The 23,741-nt window shown below is 36.2% G+C and overlaps 1 protein-coding gene across 3 annotated transcripts in view; it reads right to left on the bottom strand.

The window, feature by feature from the left end:
• The window catches only part of TOPAZ1 (testis and ovary specific TOPAZ 1), a 44,020-nt gene that overhangs the window by 12,404 nt on the left and 7,875 nt on the right, over window positions 1-23,741 (bottom strand). For 2 of the 3 annotated variants that reach the window (XM_048301160.1, XM_048301170.1), the window contains exons 3-15: window positions 22,802-22,863; window positions 20,291-20,421; window positions 18,225-18,286; window positions 14,974-15,080; window positions 12,670-12,755; window positions 11,813-11,950; window positions 7,368-7,431; window positions 6,068-6,219; window positions 5,768-5,860; window positions 5,371-5,486; window positions 3,896-3,962; window positions 2,718-2,892; window positions 1,118-1,218 (exon numbers count right to left, since the gene is read on the bottom strand). In XM_048301160.1, the coding sequence (XP_048157117.1) occupies window positions 1,118-1,218; window positions 2,718-2,892; window positions 3,896-3,962; window positions 5,371-5,486; window positions 5,768-5,860; window positions 6,068-6,219; window positions 7,368-7,431; window positions 11,813-11,950; window positions 12,670-12,755; window positions 14,974-15,080; window positions 18,225-18,286; window positions 20,291-20,421; window positions 22,802-22,863 (1,354 nt within the window). The remainder of the gene's footprint in view (window positions 1-1,117; window positions 1,219-2,717; window positions 2,893-3,895; window positions 3,963-5,370; window positions 5,487-5,767; window positions 5,861-6,067; window positions 6,220-7,367; window positions 7,432-11,812; window positions 11,951-12,669; window positions 12,756-14,973; window positions 15,081-18,224; window positions 18,287-20,290; window positions 20,422-22,801; window positions 22,864-23,741) is intronic. The other variant, XM_048301180.1, reaches the window with a different exon arrangement.

Raw genomic sequence — 23,741 nt, 5'->3', positions numbered from 1 at the left:
CCTGAAGGTCATCCCCTAGAGACAATCGTACAAAAGACAATTTAATTCCTTGATGCGAACCAGAAAGGGTTCCCTGATGATAACTCACAAAAAAGCCAACCCAAAACCTCAAGAGACAAAAGGGGATGAGAGCATTTGCTTCCATTCATAAAAATTCATGGTAGAAATCATCTAATATGGGATGAGGAACATCCCAGTACAGCATAATTAGTAGCTGAAAGGATCAGGCCCAAGTTCAGAATGTGATCACTGACCAAAACACACTCTAAAATCACTGGTGGTTTATATAATTTCTTATGCTGTCACTTGTCATGTTGCTTTCTGTAAGAGATCTGGTTTGGTACGCACTGGCTCCTTCCAGGAAGAAAAAGACAAATTTAACATTGAAATGGATCTTGCTGCAGTGGAATTATGACCAATACTGCCTGAGGCCTAAGGAATGTAAAACATCCAGTCAAAAGTCTATTCTCTTAGCCCTGGCCCTGTGTAGTATTTGACAGCAAAGATATGATTGCAAAGGTATTTCTTTGTGATGTCTGAGTTTTGCAAGATTCACAGAACTTAGATTCAGTGGAAGAAAAGCACTTCCAGCAGTGTTCTGGAGAATAAGCAGTTCATCAAGTGCAGCCTTGATATGTTGCTCTTCTGTCTTCCTGGCCTTAATCTGTTCCATTTGAGGTCAGATGCAGAAGCACCAAGTGCAGGAAATAGCCCAAACTTCTCTAAATATCACTTGAGTTGGAGATCTCAGAATGCGGCATGATTGCCAGGTGGAAGAAAGTGACATTTCTGGGAAACAATCCCATCAGCACCTCACCCCAGAATTTCAGGAAGACCCGTCTCTTTGTTCAACCTCAGCTCAGAAAAATCACAAGATGAACACGAGCAATCAGTTTCTAAGTTGCAAGAACAAGTTATGATGGGCTATGATGTAGAAGACCACTGCTCAGAAAGGCATAATAAAATGCTTCGGTCCAGCTGGACAATTAGGAAGTAGTAAGACAACTGGGAGGCAGGTGGCACACCCAGTCATTCCACTAGAGAAACATTGTTTAATATCCAGAAGAGAAATAACTAATTCTTTTTCTTCCAGACAGGTTCCTCTAGCCCTGCATACCTTTACCCACTGCAGTACTTTGTGATACGAATACATTACGCTTATCCCAGTCCTTCCAATGAAAAGTCTGTCTGCTTCATTATGGTGTGAATTTTTCATTACTGGAAGGAAGAACAAAAAGGCTTTTTAATCTTCTTTTTTTTAACATGTAAATGCAGTTTTAAAGAAATCACACATTTCAAAAACACAGTCATTGTGAAAATACTAAATACATGTTCTGAAATATTTTCCATTGAAAGTAGCAACTTCCTAAGTCTTAACACCAGAAGTAGGGTAAATAACTATAGTTTTTTCAGACAATATTCCATAGCAGTCTAAGTCATCCACAAAATGCTTGGACATGTAATGGCATAATGTAATAACATCATTATTTGTAAAGTAAGCTTTACATTTTCTGACACCACAAAGAAATTTTGGTAATTGCAGAACTAAGTAATCACAACCTCTTTGGAAGCACTGTTAGTATTTCAGAGCAGTGGTCTCAAAGTAGGGTGTGAGCACAACAATCCGTTCAGCTGTGGGAAGGAAATTTTTTTTGTACTATTTGAAAATAAAAATAAGTAAAATACTTTAAAATGTAGTGTTTATTTAATATTTATCTCTTATTTGTAATTCCTATTTTTATGTATGGTTTATAATGAATTTAATACGTTGGTGTAGTAGCACTTGTATATAATATATAAATAAATAAACTGTGGGTGCTCAAAAATTTTTTACTGATGGAGATGCTTATCAGTTAGGAGACCACTGCTCTAGGGAAGGCAGACTAAGTCCCAAGCTCTGACAAAATCTTCTCTCTGTGTCCCGACTGGAAGCTCTGACGGCTTTTTTATAATACGAAAGTCTGTGGTCAGAAAGCATATGTCACATATCTGGAATAAATATTCACTATGTTTTAGTAGATAACACAGGTTGAAAAATATCTAAGTAATCCTTTATAAAATGATTTAATATCCCACTAACACTTCACCAAGCCTCAGCAATCTGCAAACTTATCAGGAAGAATGATACAGATATGCAGATGAAGGGACATAGAGAGCAAAGAGGCAAGAAAACCTGCCACAACTATTAAAACATTGGGTTCTTGAGCACCCAGCCCTTGCAGAAACCATTGGTTCTTTAGAGAATAAAATAATTCTAAAAATCCAACTTACTAAAAAAGAAGTACAAATTGTATACATGATGTAACCTGTTCAATGTGTTTTAAAATACATAGCTATATATATATTTACAGCACTGAAGTTTGTTTATGCTATTAACACAGTGTGACACTTCACATGACAATACTTAAACACATTTGCCTTTGTCCTGAGCATAGACCATTTTTATTAAAAGACCATGAATTCTGGGTTCTCTTTTTGATTTCACAAAACTACTGTTCCTCCTTCAGTGCCTTCCTTGACTTTAAGTGTAAGCAACTATGCACTTTACTTCTACTGGAAAATAGCTTCTTCTGAACACTACAGTTGATTGTATTTGCACCTCAAAACATTCAGAATATTGTAACATAAAATTAACTAATAATCAGAAAACGATATGAATTGATTTCTAATATCTTTTAAAAACTCTACAAAAAGCACTTCTTGCATCTTAATTTTACCTGCATCAGCAAAATCGCAAAAAGGGACTCCTGGTCTGTCTGTCTCAGAATCTTTGGTTAGAATTTCAGCCATAGATAAAAATAATTTCTGAAGATCATCAAAATGTTCACATCCAGTTCTTGCATTAAGATACAAAGCTCCCATCTTGGACCAATCCCTTTTCTCCTTGCAATGCTGTAAAGAAGGCAAAGGATAAATGTAAGTAAACCTGTTTCCAGAAAACCAAACAGAAAATACATTGAAATTTGAGATATGTACCTGGGATAGGACTTAAAGAAGAAAAAAATGGAGATGAAACGCTACTGCCAAGAACCTTCATGTTCATATGGCAGTTACATGTTGCCAAACTTTCATGGACTGCTAATTACTTCTGTCCCTCAAAAAATTAAATTCCTTTTTTCATGTCATGACCCCAATTGAGAAAGCTCAAAACTTATTCATCCTATTTAGGAACTCACATTTATACAGGTTTGGGTTTTTTTTCCCATGATGCATGCTGAATTTATGGCTATTTTCTATATGAATTAGTCTTTTGCTTCCCAGATCACTTGATGACTTCGGTGTTAAAGGAGTAAAAAATCAGTCCGTTTTTTTCCCTTTTTATATTTCAATCTCTGGATCTGCACAGTATGTGTGATAATATGTAAATTATATTACAACTGTGCATAATGAGTAATCTGACCTTGAATAGGAAAGACACAAGTGTCCAAATAATGTTTCAAAATATTTTCTTATTCTTTAAATTACCTGCTCAATGTTGTCAATTGCAGCTTTTACAATTATGTTTTTTTATACTAGATATGAATTCTATCTGCTAAATAAGGTATTAAATAAATTTTTGGTGAATGATGTACCACTACCAATTACAAGCACAACAAATGTAAAGCAGAGGAAATAAATACCTGAAGTTACAAAATCTTTGAATTTGATGCAAAACGAAGATAAAAACTACAAGTATGTAAATTGAAATACTGACATTACAGAAAGGCCCTTGAGAGTTTTCTCCTGCATGAAAAAGCCTTCCCAATGCAAAGCCTTCCCAAACATGGCTTTGCATAGATGTATTTTGTCTATAAGCTCACTATACTTAACAATAAAGCCCACTAATTTAAAAAGGTGTAGAAATTGCTATATCTTGTAGGTTTAAAAGAAGTAATGAAGAATGCACGTACTGTACCTGAATTTCAGCCACTGCCAAATTGAAGTCAAAAATCCATGTCTTTTCAAAATATCTTTCCTTAATTCTTCCAAATGAAAAAAAAAGAACACTTAAATTTTAACACATCCTATTGAACTAGCAGAAGGTGAACAGCAAATTATAACATATGAACAATGAACTGATGTGATTTTTGATCCTATTTGCTTCACATTACACAAATGTGTAATGCACACTGAAAACACTCATTTAAAATCTTGCCAAGGGAAGTTAGCGCACGTATTAAACAAGTAACTGAGCAGAGCTATTTTCACAGAATATATTCCCTTCCCTCAGCAGGAATGTAACTGAAAAGGTACAAATAAGACTTGCAGTCCACCAAGTAAATGCAGAACTGCGTTGTCTGTATGTCTGACATAAAATGACAAGTGCTACCTTCAAGTACCTAGGAGCACAACACTTCATTCTGGTGCTGCTACTGAAACAATGGATTCATCTTCCCAGTGAGATGCTATCATGAAGAGATACATAACCTACACAAGAATGTGCCAACACATGTAGCTGAAGCAGCACAGCTGCTCAGTCTTCATAGATACAGATCATTTCTCACCTTCGGCTGAACACACGTACATACTGAGGCAACCTGCAAGAGGTCATGCCTTTGTGAAGCAGATTCCTGATAAAAGAAGTGATAAAAATTACCTCCAATGTGTGTGGTAGGTTGCACTAGTAAAACACTGAGATCCATGGCTGAAGGTACTGTATGAGAAGAGTATGCAAAAGCAGCAAGTAATTTCTACAGTGCTTTCAGTTGGAACTGTGGTGACTTGTTTTCAGACAGCAGAGGTTGCATGTTTGGTTTGCTCTAAGAATTAAAAGTATGTTTATGAATCAAAATTTAGTTTCTCAACTTTGTGTGTGTGTGTGTGTGTGTGTGTGTGTATGATGCAGATGATACAAAAAAGAAAAAGGATCCAATCTTGTTCAAGCAATGGGAAGTACCAGCAGTTTTGGAACAGATTCGACATTTTGCCCAGCATATTCCAGCAGTACTCAAAAAATGACCCTCCTCCCTAGCAGTGTTGGCACAAATGTTTATGTAGTCACATTGTAAAGGAAACTAGAAAACTACTTCATATTATAACTAATATTCTTATGCCTCGAAATACTGTTTGCTTATGTGGGCCTAAATGATACATTAAACCATGATATTTCTAATTTGGCTAGCTATATAAACTTGGATCACAGCTGGCAGCAGATTGTACAATGATGACTGATACGGAAAAAACTAATAATTGAGGTCAGAATCTAAGTTTTGATTTAACAATCCTTGATCTTTGAAACACAGCAGATTGACAGTGCTTTAAAATACAATTAGGCATGATATGATAGTATTTTCATCCAAAACATCTTACAGATTTCACATAAATTTATAAAAATAGATGCTGAAGAAGGAACTAGACAGCTATAACTAGAACAGCTCCTTAAAGACATACCTGGATTTTATGTTCAAAACAGAACTCATTTCCCAACTGGAAACTTGCAATTGGTGGAGTAACTTAATAATGTAGTCAAAATGTTCTAACTCAAGGTACATACCAGCATCAATGAGCTGTAATATCAAACAAAGTAAGAAAAGTAAGTATACAAGAAATTGTGATGACTTAACATATCTTCAGAAGTAAGTGGCAAACAACACTGGGAAAAATCACAGTGAAACTCACTGAAAAACGAAGGAATAAATGAAAACTGATACCACAAATTCAGCTTCTCATAGTAACACATTTAATATTATTTCAGTATTGTTTTTTCAATTGATATGTTTGAGTTTTAAAACAGGCAACGTATTTCAGAAATTCCAACAAGCAGCAGTAGAACAAACAAAACTCATACCTTACAAAAGGTACTGATTAATGCAGGCACAGCTTTTCTTATATTCAAAGAAGCCACGTGCTCAAAAACTTTCAGAAGAACATCTACAGCTGGCTAATATAGACAAAAAAAGCACAATCAGTTTTGCAACTCTGTTCAATTACAAAGCTTAGAGATTTTATAATAGGGTATTCTGAATTACTCCCCTCACCCAAGATTTGAGTACCAGAGTAAAAACAAACCTATTACTACAAATGGCATAGTACTCAAAAAACTAAAATCATGAAACTAAGGTTTAAAAAATACTACAAAGTCACCTACCAGTGTCTTGATCTGTACAATTGCATTCAATATCTGAAATACTTCCTGCAACAAACAGTTGTTGAGCAATGAAACAAGAAGACCATTCAGCACTTCAGAAGCAAAATCTGCACCAGGAGTAACTTCTTTGTAGTACTGCACAAATATTTGGACTGCAAAAGCAATTAAATTGAATTTCACTTTGGGGTTAACTGATGCCAACTATTTAAACAAGTTATTTCCTTAAGTTTTAGAGACAGTGTAACAACACTTAATTGTCCAAAATCTTAGGGACAGGGATATGGAGAAATATGGGTGAAAGGATCCAGTCTGAATACAGTGTTAACCTTACCAGAACCAGACTGACTATTCTGAAATATGTTGTATCGCTGAACTGAGCACTGTAAGCCCTGAAGGTTCCAAGAAAGCTTAGCTGAATTGGTGCAGCACAAGAAGAATGCACAAACCCCCGCCAGATTTGGTATGTGCACCAAGGTAGTAAGGCCTTTCCAGACAGGAAGCTCTAGGAAGTGAAGTGCAGTGTTACAGTGGATGCTCTTAGAACCTGTTCCAGTGCTACCCTTCCTTGATAAACACATCCTATAGCCTGCTGGTAGCCAGTGTTACCCACGCTAAAACACTCATGTGCTCAGCACAGGAACATTGCAGCACAGGGTGCAACTGAATTCCCCGTTCTCATTCTGCTACACTCTAAGAAGCTTTCAAAAACTTAAAAGAATGCTCAGGACCGGTATAAAAGGAATCACTCTTCAGAGTAGAAACAAAATAAAAGCCCTTTCTGACTGAACTCAAAGGCTCAGAAGGATCTGAACGAACTGCAGTCCCTAAAATGCGTTAATCAAAATTGTTCGCATATATGGTGTAAGGACTAAACTAAAGCTGTTTGGGGTGGGTACAGTAGCAACACTTAATTTCAAGAGTTTCCATTCTCAAGTTTTTCAGTTTTTGATGTTTGGCCAGGGTGTTCAAAAGCACCTTAATAAAATTTGGGTTCTTTTAAACCTCCTCCCTGCCCCATTTAAATATTTCTACTCCCAAGTCTAGTTACAGTCAGGTTAGGTTCATTTTATGTGGAAGTAAGATTTCTAACAACCTCCCCAGGCAAGTGCATATGTAAATTTCTAGCCTTACTGGGAAACTGAACCATGAAAACGGAGGGATTGAATGTATTCTTTCATTTGAAGTAAGAACTTTTTATTCACTACTGAAGAGGCAACCATTTCTCTCTTAACAGACTATTTAATTTGCTTTAAATAAGCTAAGTATCAAAGATACATCAGCAGCTACTACTATACCATACCTGCACGTTTTAGGAGACCTGATTCTTTGATACTAATGTATGTCCTAAGAATTGCCATGCAAATCTGTTAAAAAAAAAAAATTATAGTAAAATGTAACCTCAGTTTATGCCAAACAAAAGAACTACCCACAAACATGAGTTCTATTATATAATGAGCTTTACATTGCTTCTATTTAAGCCATACATACTGACAAATGATGTAAGAAGGTAATGGGGTCTGTAGGCAAAGGCTCTGTCAAAAGGCCAGCAAATCTAACAGAAAAATAATGCAGATAAATGTTTGGGAAAGAGGCTGCTGGGACCACAAATATTTGTATGTGTGTATTTACTCATAGCAAACAAACAAAAAAAGAATTTGAAAATGCAGTCACTTCAGAATTAGTATAAATGTGGCAGACTATAAACGAAGAAAGGGAAGCAAAAATGTGAAAGTGAAACATGGTAAGTAAAAATTACATTCATGTACCAACTAAGAAGTCAAAAAATCATCCAGAAATGAAGATGGTAACACTGATTTGTCACAAAGAATCACTCATAAGGACACAGAACAAAAAACTCAGAACTAACTTCATTTAATGAGCCATTTCACCACAGACTGACTTGACCAAAAAAAAAAATCCACACCTAGGTATTTTAATGTTATTTGATATTGGAACATTCTTGTCTTAACATCTTAAGCTGTCAGCTTTGTGATACTTATGTTTTGCTCCATCTCTGCAGATGAAGAAATAAAGACTACTGATATTACATCTTAGAATTCCAAGTTAGGGAAAACCTCCACCCCCTTTTTAGAAAGTCTGTGTCACTTCTGGAGCATTTACAGTCTTTCTGCACAACAATGTACATCGGTCATATTTAATACAATTTTGTTAAATAGTTAAACATCAAGAGACAAAAAATGCCCTAAATGTCATGGCATTACAGAACTGAATCAGGTATATTTTTACATGCAACTTCAAAATAACACAGGATTCACTCATGAAGTTAATTATACAGCAAATGAATTGTCATCAAAACAGAAGACACTGGTTTATGGCCAAGACATCTTTCTTTTTTTAAAACCATTAACCTGTTCAGATCATCAAGCCAAAGAATACGAAAACACCTAAGTATAAATAAATCTTATTGTTTTTATTTTGAAGCAGTATTGTAATGTTGAACTATAGTCCAGGATATATCTTTCAGAAAATCATGTCAAATTTTTGATCATTAATATATGTGAAGTGTCACTTGAGAACAGGTTAACTCATTTAATCCAAATCTATACTCCCAGGTGGCTGAGGGCATTTCCAGAAAAAATTTCAGCACATGCTTATAGTATGGAAATCAGTTTGCTTTCTTTTGGAATTTGTTTTTCTCCTTCTTTGGACTGACTCCCAAAAAAAGCCAAGATTGCATCTGGAGCTCTGACTGTTCCAAGTATTGTGAAATTGCTTGGACAACCCACTTGTAGTAGTATTTAATCATGGGACATGCTGTAATACATTAATAAAAGAAACTAAATGTGTTACTCATTTACACCTTCTAGAAGGCTTCAGTTGATTTAGTTGTTCCAATTTTGAAAGGTGTAACTGCACCCACAGACTACAAAAATATAAGAATCTTTAAATTTTGAGTTAGCTGTAATAGATTTTGAATTAAGGTACATGAAAGAGATGATTCCTATTTTCAAAAGGCAGTGTAAATCGCACTATTCTGTCATCTATCAGTTGATTCCATGATTCATTTAACATGACAATTTAATAAAAACCATAGTAAAGGCCTCTCTATCTTATACAATCAACCAACCAAATCTCCAGTAAAACATGGTCCTACTACAGTAACACAGATGTGCTTATTCAGAAGAACAAGCACAGGAATTCAGTAAATACTTCAGCATCTCCACTCAGTGCCCACTCTATTGTTTAATAAGGGAGAAACTCCCATAGTGCAGCCTTTATCTCAGTGAGATCAAAACCAGGATCGTTCTTACAGGAAGTTTCTGTAAGCTGTGGAAGCTTTGAGATGCACACTCTATTCAGCGTGGCTGAAACTGACCAAAAGGTTCAAAGGTCGTTTAGTGGTGGTTAGAGACAGTAACAAAAGGACAATGTAGAATCTCATTTCTTTAGGAAGCCACCTTAAAAAAACAAAACCAAAGTCCACCACAACAGAAGCATATACCCAAGGTCTCAAAGTTTAAGACAACACTAATGAAGGCAGAAATCATCCTATTTTATATCCATTTTGTTTCCAGTTAAGAGGTTCATAGGATTAAGGAATAGGAGAATATGAAGCCACAAAAAGTAAAAATTTCTTTAATGGATAGGAGTCCAAAAAAATTAATGAGTAAGGTACACAAAGCTAAAATAAAATCACGAAGAGAAATACAGCTTGCATAAAGACATGTTTTCAAACAACTTATTTAACCATGAAATGATTGTCTGTGCTACACTCGAAGTGTCATTTGAACAAAACAATTTCCTGTATTAAGCTCACTGCCTCTTGCCCTTTCACCGAGGACCACTGAGAAGAGACCAGCTTCATCTCCGTTACCCTCCCTCCATCACTGATCCATATTGTTAAGATCCACCCTCCCTTTACTTTGGCAAGTATTTAAAACAGTCTTAACAGTTTTGTTTACCTAATACAAAACAGATTTCACTGTTTGAAAATGAAAGGCATCTTCTAAAAAAAGGACAAAAAACTGGTAACGTGTACAGCTTGCTGAGCTCAAGAGTATGCTGATTTTCAAAACATATGATGTTTTTATGAATTCAAGCACTACTGTATTGGGTGATCAACCACAACTTTAAAGTGTTATATACTAGGAAGTTATGCCTTAAAGCATCAACCAGTTACTTAAAGAAAAAGAAAAAAATATACATTATGTGGAAAGGTATTTCTCTTCAAAAACGCTGGAAACTATTATCACTGAAAACACAGCTCTAAGCAAGTGGACTATCAGTCTGCATAACAGTTCCTGAAGAGATTTATTCCTCTTGTATAAGATTAGATGCCTTTGTCGCTTCTTTACCTGTTTTTCGTTTATGTACTTTGGTGCCACCATGAGGTACTTGGCCTATTATCATTTTTAAATTGACAGGTCTAAAACCATAAATACATACACAAACAAACAAAACCCAGGTATACTTTCAGACTACCACAAAACTTTGGCTAGGGTTGGTGGGCAGAACTGTTGAAAGTGTGCTGGAGTGCTGCGCCACAAGTAAAATCAAATGGAATGGATTTTTAATAGCTTTAGGCAAATAATTCTTTCATGTGCCTGTAATATAATGAAGCACTACAAACCACAATTACTTAGATAAGCCAGCTGAAAATTGCAAATATTCACTACAGCCTGCCAAAGATATATCACACCTGAGAAAAAAGGAAAAATGTTCCATACAAAACTAGTCTCAAATTATCTTAGTATTTTTAAGATGTCATACAAATTTTCAAAGGGGTTAGAAAGCATTAGAAAAAATATAAAGCAGCTTTTTTCTTGAGATATATTAAGGAAAAGAGAAAACATTAAGAACAATAAAACCAAATCACACTGATGTATTTCTAAAATTCTGACACAGTATATCTAAGATATCAGGAAGACAGACAAGCTCCTTTAGATGTTAATTTTTTTTTAGCAATTATGTCTAACAGGTTAACTGCAAGTTATTTTCTGTATTTCGATTCTGAAATGTTTTACCTACTGACATTAGTGATAAAATTGCATTCATACCAATAAGATGGTAGGTAAGATATAAGTCTTGTAAGACCTTGTGAGGACAAGTTTAGGCGTTTGTTATTGGTTACTTGTTTCGATGTTTTTGTTTGCTTCCAGTTAACTTACAAAACTTTCACACAGCCAATTTCAAAATCTTATTACATAATGTCAGCACAATTAGCTTGCCTTGCACAGTTCTTGGAAGCATTAAAATCATAATATCTCTGTTAAATGGTTTGAAAACACATTTAATTTGCCTGTCACTGGAAAACTATTTTTGCTTGCAAATATTATGAGAATTGTTGCTCCATTTAAGGAGATTATAGCATTTTAGAACAACTATGCTCGTGTTGCACAAAACATGCAGGAAGTAATATACCACAGATGACTTTTGGCTTTAACAATGCATAAAAAGCCTTTGCAAAGGTTTGCTTAAAGTCCCTGATGCTCAGGATAGAAATGTCTCAGAATCTGCCCATTCTGCTACTCTGTATTTGTACAGCCTAATTCTTGCTCTTCTGTTGATGCATGTTCTCTCAAAATATCTACTAGTTCAAAATTATACCATGTTTAAAAAAAACTTTAGAAGACCTTGAGAGGAAGAATTTCTGAACAATTTTTTCATCCATCAACCCCTGAAATTTGCTCCCTTTCCATATATAAATGAACAAAGGAAACGATATTTTGCTCTAAAAAGTGTTCACACTTACAATCTTTTCCTTACTTCAATACATTTTTTTACCTTTTCTTCCCCTTGTCCAGGAACATGACAGAACCAACATTTTGCTCTTTCACACCCACGTGAAGTCATGAAATAATATCTGCAGTATCTACGGGGCAAGTTAAGTGCATCAAGGATCTGCTGGACTGAATGAGAAGCCTGGAATAAAATAAAATTAAAACAGGCAGAAGAAGCCACCTAGTATTTCTTGAAAGCAAACATGTTCTTTGTTTTTTAGAATTTCAAAATATCTACAAATTATAAACAAAAGCAGCAGGTGTGATCTATAATTAAGCCTCTGAAACAACCCTCATCTCTATACTGTACTTGCAGCTTTTCAAAGGACACAAAGATCAATCCCTTGTCCTGTCACATTAGTGTCTAACACAACAAAAGGCTGTCTTGAAGACCACAAACAGGGATAATGCAAGAACTGCTAAATGAGATGGACAATGAGTAAAGAGGAAGGAGAAAGGTGACAAGATCCTGCAAGGCTCTGAGTAACCATCTGAGAATTCTGGGGCATAAATTTCCTTTACCCTTTTTCAGTGCCCAGCATCATGGATAAAGCAGGCTGTCCTAAGCATGTGAAACCTTGTCTGTTTTTCAGTTCTACAAAAACCAATAAAGCAAAAAGCATTATTTGATTTTGCTTAAGCTAACAACAGAAATCAAGAAAACTCCACTGTGAATAGCTGTCCCTTCATCACTGATTTTGTTCTCAGAAACGGTATTTACTCAGTGATAACATCTTTAAAGGTATAAAAACATAAACATGTACAGATTCATAATTTCTGACTTGATATATGGGGAACTGTCTGAATAGCCATACGAAATTTAGTGCAAAAGGATCAGAAATCAAAGATTTAACAACTCACAATTGCATTTTTCTCTGTCTTCCATGGCTCAAAATCTCCACAATTCTTCAATGGCAGTAAAGTACTTCTTCCTGAAGATTTGTAACCTAAAAATTGGGATGAGGGCAGCAAGTCACATAATAAAAATGAATCATACTGAAACCTCTCTCATTTATCTTATTTTCCTTTATATTTATAGTTCCTTCAAGTCACAGCAACTATTAATGAAAATTTGATTAATGCAGTCTAAAGCCAGTAATTTAAATTACAGTTTTCTTAATCATCCTGAAAGTGAGACTTTACACAAACTTCAAGAGTAATCACATTTAAATTAAAAATTCACTATTTTATCCAAGGTTCCTACTCTAACTTACAGAGATAAGAAAAGAAATAAAAATATCTAGAAGTTTTAATTTCAAAAGGAAAAGAACCTACCCACTTTATCAGTAATCTTTGCATTCCAACATCACTAGCCCTAAATTTAAGCTATTTTTTCAGAACTGATAGAAAAACTTTCATACTCATATGTTTTAAGCAGTGCAGTAGTGAGCTTTAGCCCAATGTAAGTCACTGGTTTCTTAACCGTGAAACTTGGTTTTAGAACTTTAATTATTACTGATTACAGTTTTCTTTCTTTGAAAAATGAATAATGTTAATGGAAGATAAAAGTTCAAAATTTCAGCTCCGTATCTAAAGACAAATGAGAGCCTTTGAATGCCCTGCTTTCTAGGATTCCCATTTGGCTCCTTCAAAGAACTGAGTGTTCAAAAGACAGGGTGCTTAGCCCCTTCTGATAAACTATAGCTACTAAAGGGCATCCAGTAACAAATGTTCTGCTAGAGACTGGCACTAGGTATTCGGTTCTTAATTTGCATGTCTTTCTAAACAGATAGGGCCATCACAGGATAGGAAGGAACAACATAGTGTAGAACAATGAATATTTAATGTCAGGTACTGTCACATCGCAAAACCTTGTGAAGTGATGGTGGGCCATTGATAAATTCAGGATTGGATACACTTAGTGACAAGAAAAAGACTGAGAAAACAGCCAACCACTATCTATGGAAAAATGCCACTGGGAATTTGATCTTTCCTCCAGATTCTTCCCATCCCCAAGCACAGAGTTTTTGACCAGGTCCTTTCAAGTGTTTGTACTCTTCCTGCGGACTGTAGGTCAGACTTGTAGGGAAGCAGGCACTAAAGTGAAACAGCTAATCCTGCCTGTACAGGTCTGGGAATAAAAGGCTGTTTTGCCCTGTACTAGCACAGAAACTCTTGCTTTGGCAACTTTCAAATGATTTTAAGAAGGAAGATGTAGAAGAACTCTTCAGAAGGCCAAAGACATGAGCAGTTTCAAACAACTCGAGTCTGAAGACATATTCAAAGTTGCTTTTTATAGCATCTGTGTTTCTTGCACTACCTCAAAATACTGTTAAATGACATGATGATAAAATTGTTCTGCAAGCTCAGACTGACAGTGTAATTTGAAACTAAACAAGAACCCCGTCACTGATCTTAATTCAAGAAATCCATGTTTATACACATCCATATTAAGCAATAATTCTAAAAACATTGATTCTAAAAAATTGATTTCCAAAGCAGCTGTTGCAAAGAAACAGAATGCAATATCTATCCGTAAGTAATCAATTCCTGTTTTATCTCTATCTTGTACACCAAATAAACCATGCATTTATGTAAGGCTAAGTGTCAGATTTGTTATGTGCAGTGGCTACAGTTCCATTATGATTTCTCTGGTGGCAAAGATACTAAAGAGGTATCTGTCCCAGGTGTGAAATATACTGGGTGAATATGAAGTGCTATTTATTAAATCCACGTAATTTCCTTGATCCAGTCTAGTGAATGCCTCAACAACATTTGAATTGGCATAAACAACAAGGTTCTGACCTTCAGTAAGGTAGGCAAACCATTTAGCAATTTTTATTAAGACCAACCAACCAACCAAATCTGCAGTCACATTCTCTGACCACAAATAAAGGAAAACAAGTTACTTGCTAATAAGGCACCTCAAACACAATGTGTCAAACTACTAAGAATGCAGGCCCTGCTGTACCATTAAAGTATCTGAGAAGAATAAATATTAAGATAGAATTATTTCTATCTGATCCTACCAAATAGAATTCTGCTAAAAACCCAACCCAAAACCCCTCACTAACCTATCACATGAGAGCTTTCAGTTTTGCTTTTATACATGCAAAGTAAAATTCCAGCCAACACCCTCAGGAACTGAAAACAGTCCTTAAGATTTCATGGGTAAATAAAGCGCAAAAAAAAATTCCAAGGGTTCACCAACACAGCATACAATACCATTTGTCCAGGATTTCATCTCTGTAGCTTCACTGAAGAGATTTACTTTTCGGTCATTCAATGACAATCCTGATAACAATTTGCAGTTCCCTTTGTATTTACAGTCACTGTTGAGTATTAAAAACCAAAAATTTGTTACAATTAATTTGTTTAACCAAATTAAACAGGTGTTTCTTTCATGTACTGCATGCCTAAAAAGAGGGATTAAGCATATAAAAGATGAGAATTTCTTCAACAATTTACTCAACACTTCAAAACCTGCGGTAAATTAAATAGCTAGCAGTCCCAACAATTTTACTTTCATTACTCTCATTTGCCTGGTCCAATCTGATTATGATTTTAGCTGAGATTATTCTGCCCTAAGGCGTAACTATATGAAATTCAATAAATAAGTAGAAAAGGCACCTGTGAACCACTCCTCCCCCCTCCCCATGCTGACAAGAAGACTGAGATGATTTGTCACCACTGAAGAAGTATCTAATTTACAGTAGTCTGTTATGTAGTATCTGCCAAAGGAGGAAGCCCCAAGGCTTTTCCAATTACATTTGAAGAGTCAACTGTTTTCTTTCCTAAAAACTGACTACGGGACAGAAGATTTAGGTGATTTCAAAGGGAAATTAAAGACTGTTCTGCTTTTATTCCCAAATATGTACATTCCGGAGAATTAAACTACTAAAATGTGACGTTTTCAAAAAGAAGCTAAAAATATTGCTAGCAAAATACTTAGTAATCTCTTTCATATTTTTAAACAAAGCCACAGGTAAAAAAATCATCCCCTTTCATGAGATCTCCCTCCCCTTCCCCCTTTCAATTAAGAATCCTGGTTCAGTACAAAGGACATTTCAACCTGCTTACTCCTCTGCAAACAGAAACAGAGTTGCTATCTCCTATGAGGGATTCAAGATACTTAATACTTCTCATAGCCAGGATAATTCAAATAGTTCATAAACTTCAGGATGTTTTCAAGGCAATTTGAAATAAAAATGCTACAGTAGAGAGGAAGAAATTCCATCTAACAAACCCAAATTTTTCAAGATCTTTATTCTCATCAGTGCATTGGGTTGGTTTCCAGAGGGAACAAAAAATCTGCAGTTTCAGTTACTCAGAAATTTCAAGTTACCACGTAAAATTTTCTTAGGCTTCCTCAGGATGCCAGGCTCAGATCTGACACAACAGGATTTTCATAGCAGTTTACCTTCAGAGCTCTTTAATCTAGACATGAAACTACACACAATTTTGCCAGGAACTGTAACCTATATAGCCCTACAAGCATTTTTTTTAGTAACAGCATCACTAGAAGTGGAGTTTGCTAAATAAGAACAGCAACTATGTTTTCTTCTAGATAAAACTTTGCAATGTAACATTTTTCAGTAAAACTAGAGAAAATAGTTCAACTCCAAATGAAGGCTTCTTCTCTAACCACACAGAGTACTGCTTTGCACAAACATATTTTATTCAGCACAATCTACTTATTCTACAGTATAAAGAACTATTTATGCTACTAAGGTAAATTTAAATGGGTATTTTACAGCAGGAGGAGCTTGGAGCTCTCTAGTGGATTAACAAAAAGATGCAGTATTCTCCACCAACAGACTTTCGGCACAGTCTGTTGCAGAATGTGAGTGGTGTTGGAAAAAAAGCAGTACTCTCTTCTATGTCAGCTAAGGTTTATTGGTTATTTTGAAGATTACTGTGTCCTAGTTCCAGTCAGGACAGGGTTAATTTTTGCAGTAGCTAATTGCTGATTACTGCTCCTAAACCACAACACTCTAAAATATGTTATTTCTCTTCTAATTACTTAAGATTCCATCTTAAGTACACCTTCCCCACAAAAACTAATTCTCTGCCACTTCTGGACTGCTGATGAATGAAAATTTCTCAGTCTGACACTAATTCAGGATCGGACAATCACACACCGTATGAAGTCCAACAAGGGAAAGTGACGGATTCTGCACCTGGAATGGGGCAACCGTGGATGTACAGACAGACTAGGGAACAAGAAGCTGGAGAGCAGCACTGCAGAAAGGGACCTGGGGGTCCTGGTCATTGACAAGTTGAACATGAGCCAGCAGTGCCCTGGCAGCCAGGAGGGCCAACCCTGTCCTGGGGGCATCAGGCACAGCTTCACCAGCCAGGCAAGGGAGGGGATTGTCCCACTCTGCTCTGCACTGGGGCGGCCTCACCTCGAGTGCTGGGGCAATTTTGGGTGACACAATGTAAAAAAGTTATTAAACTGTTAGTGTGTCCAGAGGAGGGCAACGAAAATGGTTAAGGGCCTTGAGGGGAAACCATATGAGTGGCTGGGGTCACTTGGTCTGTTCAGCCTGGAGAAGGGGAGACTGAGGGAAGACCTCACTGCAGTTAAAACTTCCTTGTCAGCGGAAGAGGAAGGGCAGGCACTGATCTCTTCTCTCTGGTGACCAGTGACAGGACCCAAGAGAATGGCCTGAAGTTGTGTGCAGGGAGGTTTAGGTTGGATATTAGAAAAAGGTTCTTCACCCAGAGGGTGGTTGGGCACTGGAACAGGTTCCCCAGGAAAGTGGTCACAGCACCAAGCCTGAGAGAATTCAAGAAGCATTTGGACAGTACTCTTGGGCACAGATTGACGTGCTGGGCCAGGAGTAGGACTTGATGATCCTTACGGATCCCTTCCAACTCAGCTTATTCAGTGATTCTGTGATTCTGTGAATCAGACTAATAAACAATGTGTACAATAAACACTGCAAACGCAGCTTGAAGCTAGAAGAACAGTAAAGCATGTCCTTAACTCCATGTGACATGTTTTTAAGCACCTTTTTTCTACTGCTGTACAAATATTTGTCAGCCTGAATCTGAATGAGATCTTTCAATTCTTTCATAAGCAGAAAAGAAAAATGAAAGCTTCATGATTTATTTATTACTATTTTTTGGTTTTGTTAAGTTCTGGTAAGCGCTATTGTGTCAAGAAATGCATTTTATGCTACATTAACACTGAGATGCAAAAGTGAGACACTGTCATGAAGTGAATATATTTTGTTACCAGTCATAAAAAAAAAATAAGCCCTATTGTCCTGTCAGGCTATGACTATACTTGTTCTGTACTTTGTAGAGTGAAATGATATTATTTCACATATTTATTTTCTTCGTCACATAGTTACAGTAACATAGAAAATTGAATTAAATACTGATGATGTTTAGGTAACAACATCACGTTTCATTTGTATAATAATTGGGGAACACCACAGGTTACATGAAGGACACGCTATATGTACCTTTTTTCAGCTTCACTCTTATTTTCTTCTTCAACATCAGGCACTCCATCTGCAAGCTTGAACTGTGAAGATATTGAAAAGTTATTTTCAGGTACAGCAAAGCACTACTAAGCCTGTTATGCTTTACTCTCCAGACTTAAAACTGTTAGTGATCACTGCAAGGTGTGGTAAGACAGTCTTAACTGTAGGAACTATAATTTGGTGTGTAAGGTTACTCTTAAAACATCTTTGTTAACGGACGTACTGCCCTTATACTCTGTGTTCTTGAAAATAGTGATTGTTAATTGGAAAAAAAGGTGATGTGACTGCCTTCACTCCTCTTTGCTCCCGTGATAATTTCAGCAATTTTTAGGCCCACTGCCCAATTTTAACTGTGCCTGGCAGATGTGTGGAAAACCACAAGTCATTTCATCAAGTTTAATGAAATTTAAAACTGAAACGAGAAGGAATTTAAGCCTTTTGCTCAGCTGTACACCATCATGGATAGTTAAAAAATCCCCAACAATATGGAGAAAAAAGACAGCATGAAACATATTTGGAGGAGAGAATGTGAAAAGACTAATACAGAATGCAGTCATAAAATCCTGGCTTTGTTTCATCCATTATTCAGGAAGTAACTTAGGACTTAATATTCTATCACAAATTTATGATAGCCAAAGAATGAGAGATGCATATACTCTCATCAGATTTCCAAACTTTATTTTACCAGGTCCCGAATATTTTTAGCCTTTTCTCCATGGTCAGTTTTTGCCCTTCTCACAGGATTATTACCTGGAAAAACCATTAAAAAAGCAAAATCTGAAAATCTCCCCAAATGGCAGAGTACCTGCAATAAGTGTTCTGCCATTGCATTCCCCCTGCAGGTGTGCAGGTATTTTCTACCCACATACAGAACAGGTTTAGGTAGGGCTTAGGTAGGGTATGCATTTTGTGGTTTAAGTTTGGGTTGAGTGAGATCATTTGTACATATTTTCTGCTGTCCAACACAGCACAGAAAAGCAAGCACTAGCACACTGATTTTACAAAGCAACAAGACTATGAAACAACCCAACTAGGACTGACTGACCTGGCAATATTGCAACAAGCACCCCACCATCAGCAAACTGTACTATTTGACAGACCCTTTTTGTCTCTCTAAAAGGTCAGGAAACAAAGCACTATTAACTTTGTGAATCGCATGTTAGCAGCCCCAATTCCATTTGCTAAAGGAAATGTTTCTCTTCTTTTAAATGATTTTGAAAGGGAAACTGATTCTCTGCTGTTCGATTAACTTCTCAATCACTTACCAATTTTTAACCATGTGAATTTTACATTTTAACTTATCCAGTTAAAACCACTAGCCACTCTTGAAGTAGGAAAACAGTAAATGCTATCAGCAACTATGTATGAGTGGCAGAGAGATGTAAATTCCAATTCCTTATCAAAAAAGCAAATAGTGTAAAACTTCAGCAAATCTTAAAAGAACTACACTTATTATCTAGAGGAGGGAGGACAGAGAAAGTAGAAAGGTCAGATAAAGTTAGTGAGCATGAAAATGGTTCCCTCTGAACAGCTAGAAGTCCGTATGTTAACGTAAAGGCCCTTTTGCACAAGTAATGAAGCACAGAATGATTCTTCTTGGATGCATGATGGCTGTGCAGCTCCCCAGCTTGCCAACACTGCCCCATCCTGTTACTGTGTGGTGAGAGGCATTTAACAGCAACATTTAAAACTAGGTATGTTATGTAAAGATGTGACATATGCAAAGCACTACTCATAGGTGTTCATTGGAACAGTAGTTTTCATACCATTAGGAATACAGCATTACTGCAACAACTGACATAACAATATCCTGTTTCATTTCAAATGTGAAGCTTAATTATTGGTGACAATAAAAAAAAAATCAAGTTCTGTTAAGCAAAGATTACATTGTCAATACATATTAATCTATGAAATGCTAATATTCTTTTTATTACAGAAAATTTAAAATTTTGTTGACAAAACAGCATTAGTAATTGAAATTATCCAATTATGTGGATTGTAATTTCCTTAACTGTTTAAGGAGAGAAAGTGTAATTTCTCAGTACCTTTTCATCCACATCAAAACTCTTCAAAAGTTCATCTAGTTTGCTCTGTTGCCTGTCTTTAAGAAGGTCCTCACTAACATCTCCCAAAGGACTGCTTCCTCTGGAGGAGTTGTGGGTTTTCACATCTGCAGCTGAAAATGTATAAACACCTTGCTTTATATGTTTCATATGCTACAAGACAACAAAGCTTTTATTTCCTAAATATTACAAAGGCTTAGAACTTAATGACATTTAACAACTCCTAGGACTTCCGAAATGTGAAATTTATATGGAAAAGTATTTCACACTTAAGGCCAGGACCATTTCAAACAAATATTAGGCTGAATCTGTAATTAAAATTCTATCCAAGCTGTATGTTCTTTAATGGTCCCTGTAGAACAGTACAACAGGTTTATTTATAGAATATTGAATTCAGTATTTTAGAAACAAATTCAGTTAAGCTTTTTTTATTAAAATGCAGTTGAAGATATGTGTGATAATTTGCAAGCAAAAAGACTTTAGTCTTTGTTAGAAAAAGGCATAAGTTAATCATACTGACAGGATGCAACCCTAAACTAAATATAGATAGCTCTGAGAAACTCCAAATTCCTGTATTATAGTAAGCTCAGTAAGAATTCAGTGTCAGGAAATTTCAGCACCTTTTGCAGATGCCATAGGAAATGAAGAATACACCTGGCTGTAACTTCCTGAAATGGCTGTTTATGTACAACAGAAGAGTTCTGCATAGAAAAGAAAATCACTACTGGATTACATGAATGAATTTCAACTGCACTGTGTTGTCCAGACACAGGAAGAAAGAATCAGATTAGTATGGGAAAGGCTTTTCTCTTACAGTCAGTGGTCTCTCTGGGTAATCACCAAGTACAAGACATATCTGGTTGAAGACAACATACACAAGATTTCCACTTGAGAGGTGAAGAGGACTGATGTCATCCAGAATACTTTTACTGTAGTACTTTTCCCCCTTCTTAAATGGTGAAGCCACTAAGGCAAGCAGCCATGACCTCACTACGTAACACACGACACCAAAGCAGTAACACATATTTCTAAATGAACACATAAATAGTCAGTAATTAGCAAAACCAGGCACCTTTCTTTTGTTCTATGCAGGTCTTTTTTAAAAGTCATGTCTTAAACGTAAGTTACTGTGTGCATATTCATCTAAGATTATGATGTGATCTTGTTTCTCAGATCTGGAAGAAGGACTTAATTTTCTTTATTTTAAGCACCACACGAAGAACCAAAGACTTTTAGCCTCAAACTTCAGTAGAACATGAAGTAAAACAGCAAAGAAAATGCAGAAGTTAATGAATAGTACAGAATTTGCTGCCAGGTTTGGCCTCAATCACCTTAGCATTGCAGATTCCATGGCAAAGGCCCCTCTGTCTCTTTACATGACCAGAGGCCTAACTGTGCACTTCCTCTCTACTTCTCCTCAGGGAACTTGTGTTTATTTCTTGGTATCTGAGCTCTTAAAACCTCATTACCTTTGATTCTGCCTTCTAATCCCTGAAGCCTGAAATCTTCTCTTCCCCTAACAGTCACTAGGCACTTCCTTCCAGGAGGCACTATCTGCCCAAACCACTCTTTCTACATGAACATAACACATTAATGTGGAAAACCAGCACAAGAGGGACTGTCACAGACACCTTTCAAGCCTGAAGCAAAATCAACACATAATGTCAGATTAATAACAAGCTGACAAACTGATACCAGAAACACCATGAACCTCCAAAACCAGTCTCAGCACTCCATGTGTTGCCCACTAGGTCAGTAACAGGCCTCTATTCAAAGTCAAAATCCTTTTCCTCCAATCTATGTAATAGAAACTTCCACACCAGGTATACCTTGCACAGTAGGTCTGGTATGCAAGCTGTAGAAAACAAAACAAATCATATTCATGTGCTGCCTAGCTGGACTGTTCTGCTTTAAATAGGAAGAAAAACCCCACTAAGTCAGAAGTAGCCATATCTTACTAAAAAAGGGCATCCTTTAGAAACAAAACTGTGTCTCAATGGAATGGGCATAGCATCCACAAAAAACCCCAAGAGGACAACCTGGAAATACACCTGATTACAGAATTCTGTGTGCCGATGAACACAAGAGAACAACCACCTCTAACTGTGAGCTAAACTCCAAAGCACGACTCAGCACCTTACTACGATCTCAACAACTAACAGAATTCTTCGCCTAAACTACCGGAGAAATGTAAAAAAACCCACAACCAAAACCAAACTAAACACCCCACCCCAACCCACCAGTATTACCAACAGACAAGTACTACAGAGAAGATGTTCCCTGTATGACTCAGACTTGTGCCATTTTGAAAGATGTTGATTTATATGCATGAGGAAACAAACTGCTCTTACAAGAAAAAGATAATACAAAACCAGATAAGTTCTTCTTTTTTTTTTTTTTGTGGAAAGCAGAAAGTTTTGGCGTTGCCACAAAACATCTTTTTGGTTTCCTTCTTCTTTTAATTACATACCAAAAATTTCCAGAGACCCTTACCTTTTAACACCAAATAATGGGAATTTTCAGTATCACTTGACACTCCAGATTCTTGCATGCATCTGTTTTGAACAGAAAGTGTATTTAAGATTTCCATCTTGCACAAAAGCAAAAATAATCTACTAGTTACATAAAATCAGAAGTTCTCAGTGATACTTTTAGTCATGAACAGTGTCCTTACATCCAACACACTGTTTTAAGACTCTTTTTAACTTTCTCTTTTGGCTTTCTTATGTTCATACCTTCAGGTATATGCCTAAACATTTTAAGTAAAACCAAGACATTTCAAAACCCAAAATTTTCAGTAAAAGCTCACTATCTCATTTAATTTTTGCTTAAAATACCGAGAAGGGAAATTTTCTCTGCATAGCAAATCAAGGAAACACTGTGCTAATGAGCCAATTCATCAGTTTCTAAAAAATGTGATTTATAGTAATTTTATATTCAAGATAATTTGCATAACAATGAATCTCAAAGAAAGTAACAAAAACAACTGTTCATAGAAAGATATCTATTTCAAAGATAAGTTGGGAAAAAAATAAATATTTCTCCTTAGAATCAGGAGGTACAAATACATATTTAAATGTTACATACAGAATATATAAAACATCATCATCACAGATTCTAGAAGCTTGTACCTGGTGAATAACACCAAGTGCAATGACAGCAAGCTGTCTAGTCAAGGCAACAGAAAATGGCAAACAGAAGCATATATGAAAAATGAGTTCTACTGCCCCATTCAGGCTTCAGGCCAGAATGTTTTCCTGATGCCTGGAAGTGACCAGCACTGTTCTCTATGTAAAATGCAAGCACCAGAGAAATAACCTGTTGAAGTTCCAACTGTATTTGGTAAAAGTCAACAACAACAAAAAAAATTAGCATGAACTGGCCATGATCTGGTATTATCTGGTGATACCACGAATTACCTGATAAAACTGTG

This window comes from Corvus hawaiiensis, chromosome 1, assembly GCF_020740725.1.
Source record: "Corvus hawaiiensis isolate bCorHaw1 chromosome 1, bCorHaw1.pri.cur, whole genome shotgun sequence".
Lineage (NCBI taxonomy): Eukaryota > Metazoa > Chordata > Aves > Passeriformes > Corvidae > Corvus > Corvus hawaiiensis.
Note: the sequence above shows the minus strand (reverse complement) of the source record. Positions and strands in the feature narration are given on the sequence as shown.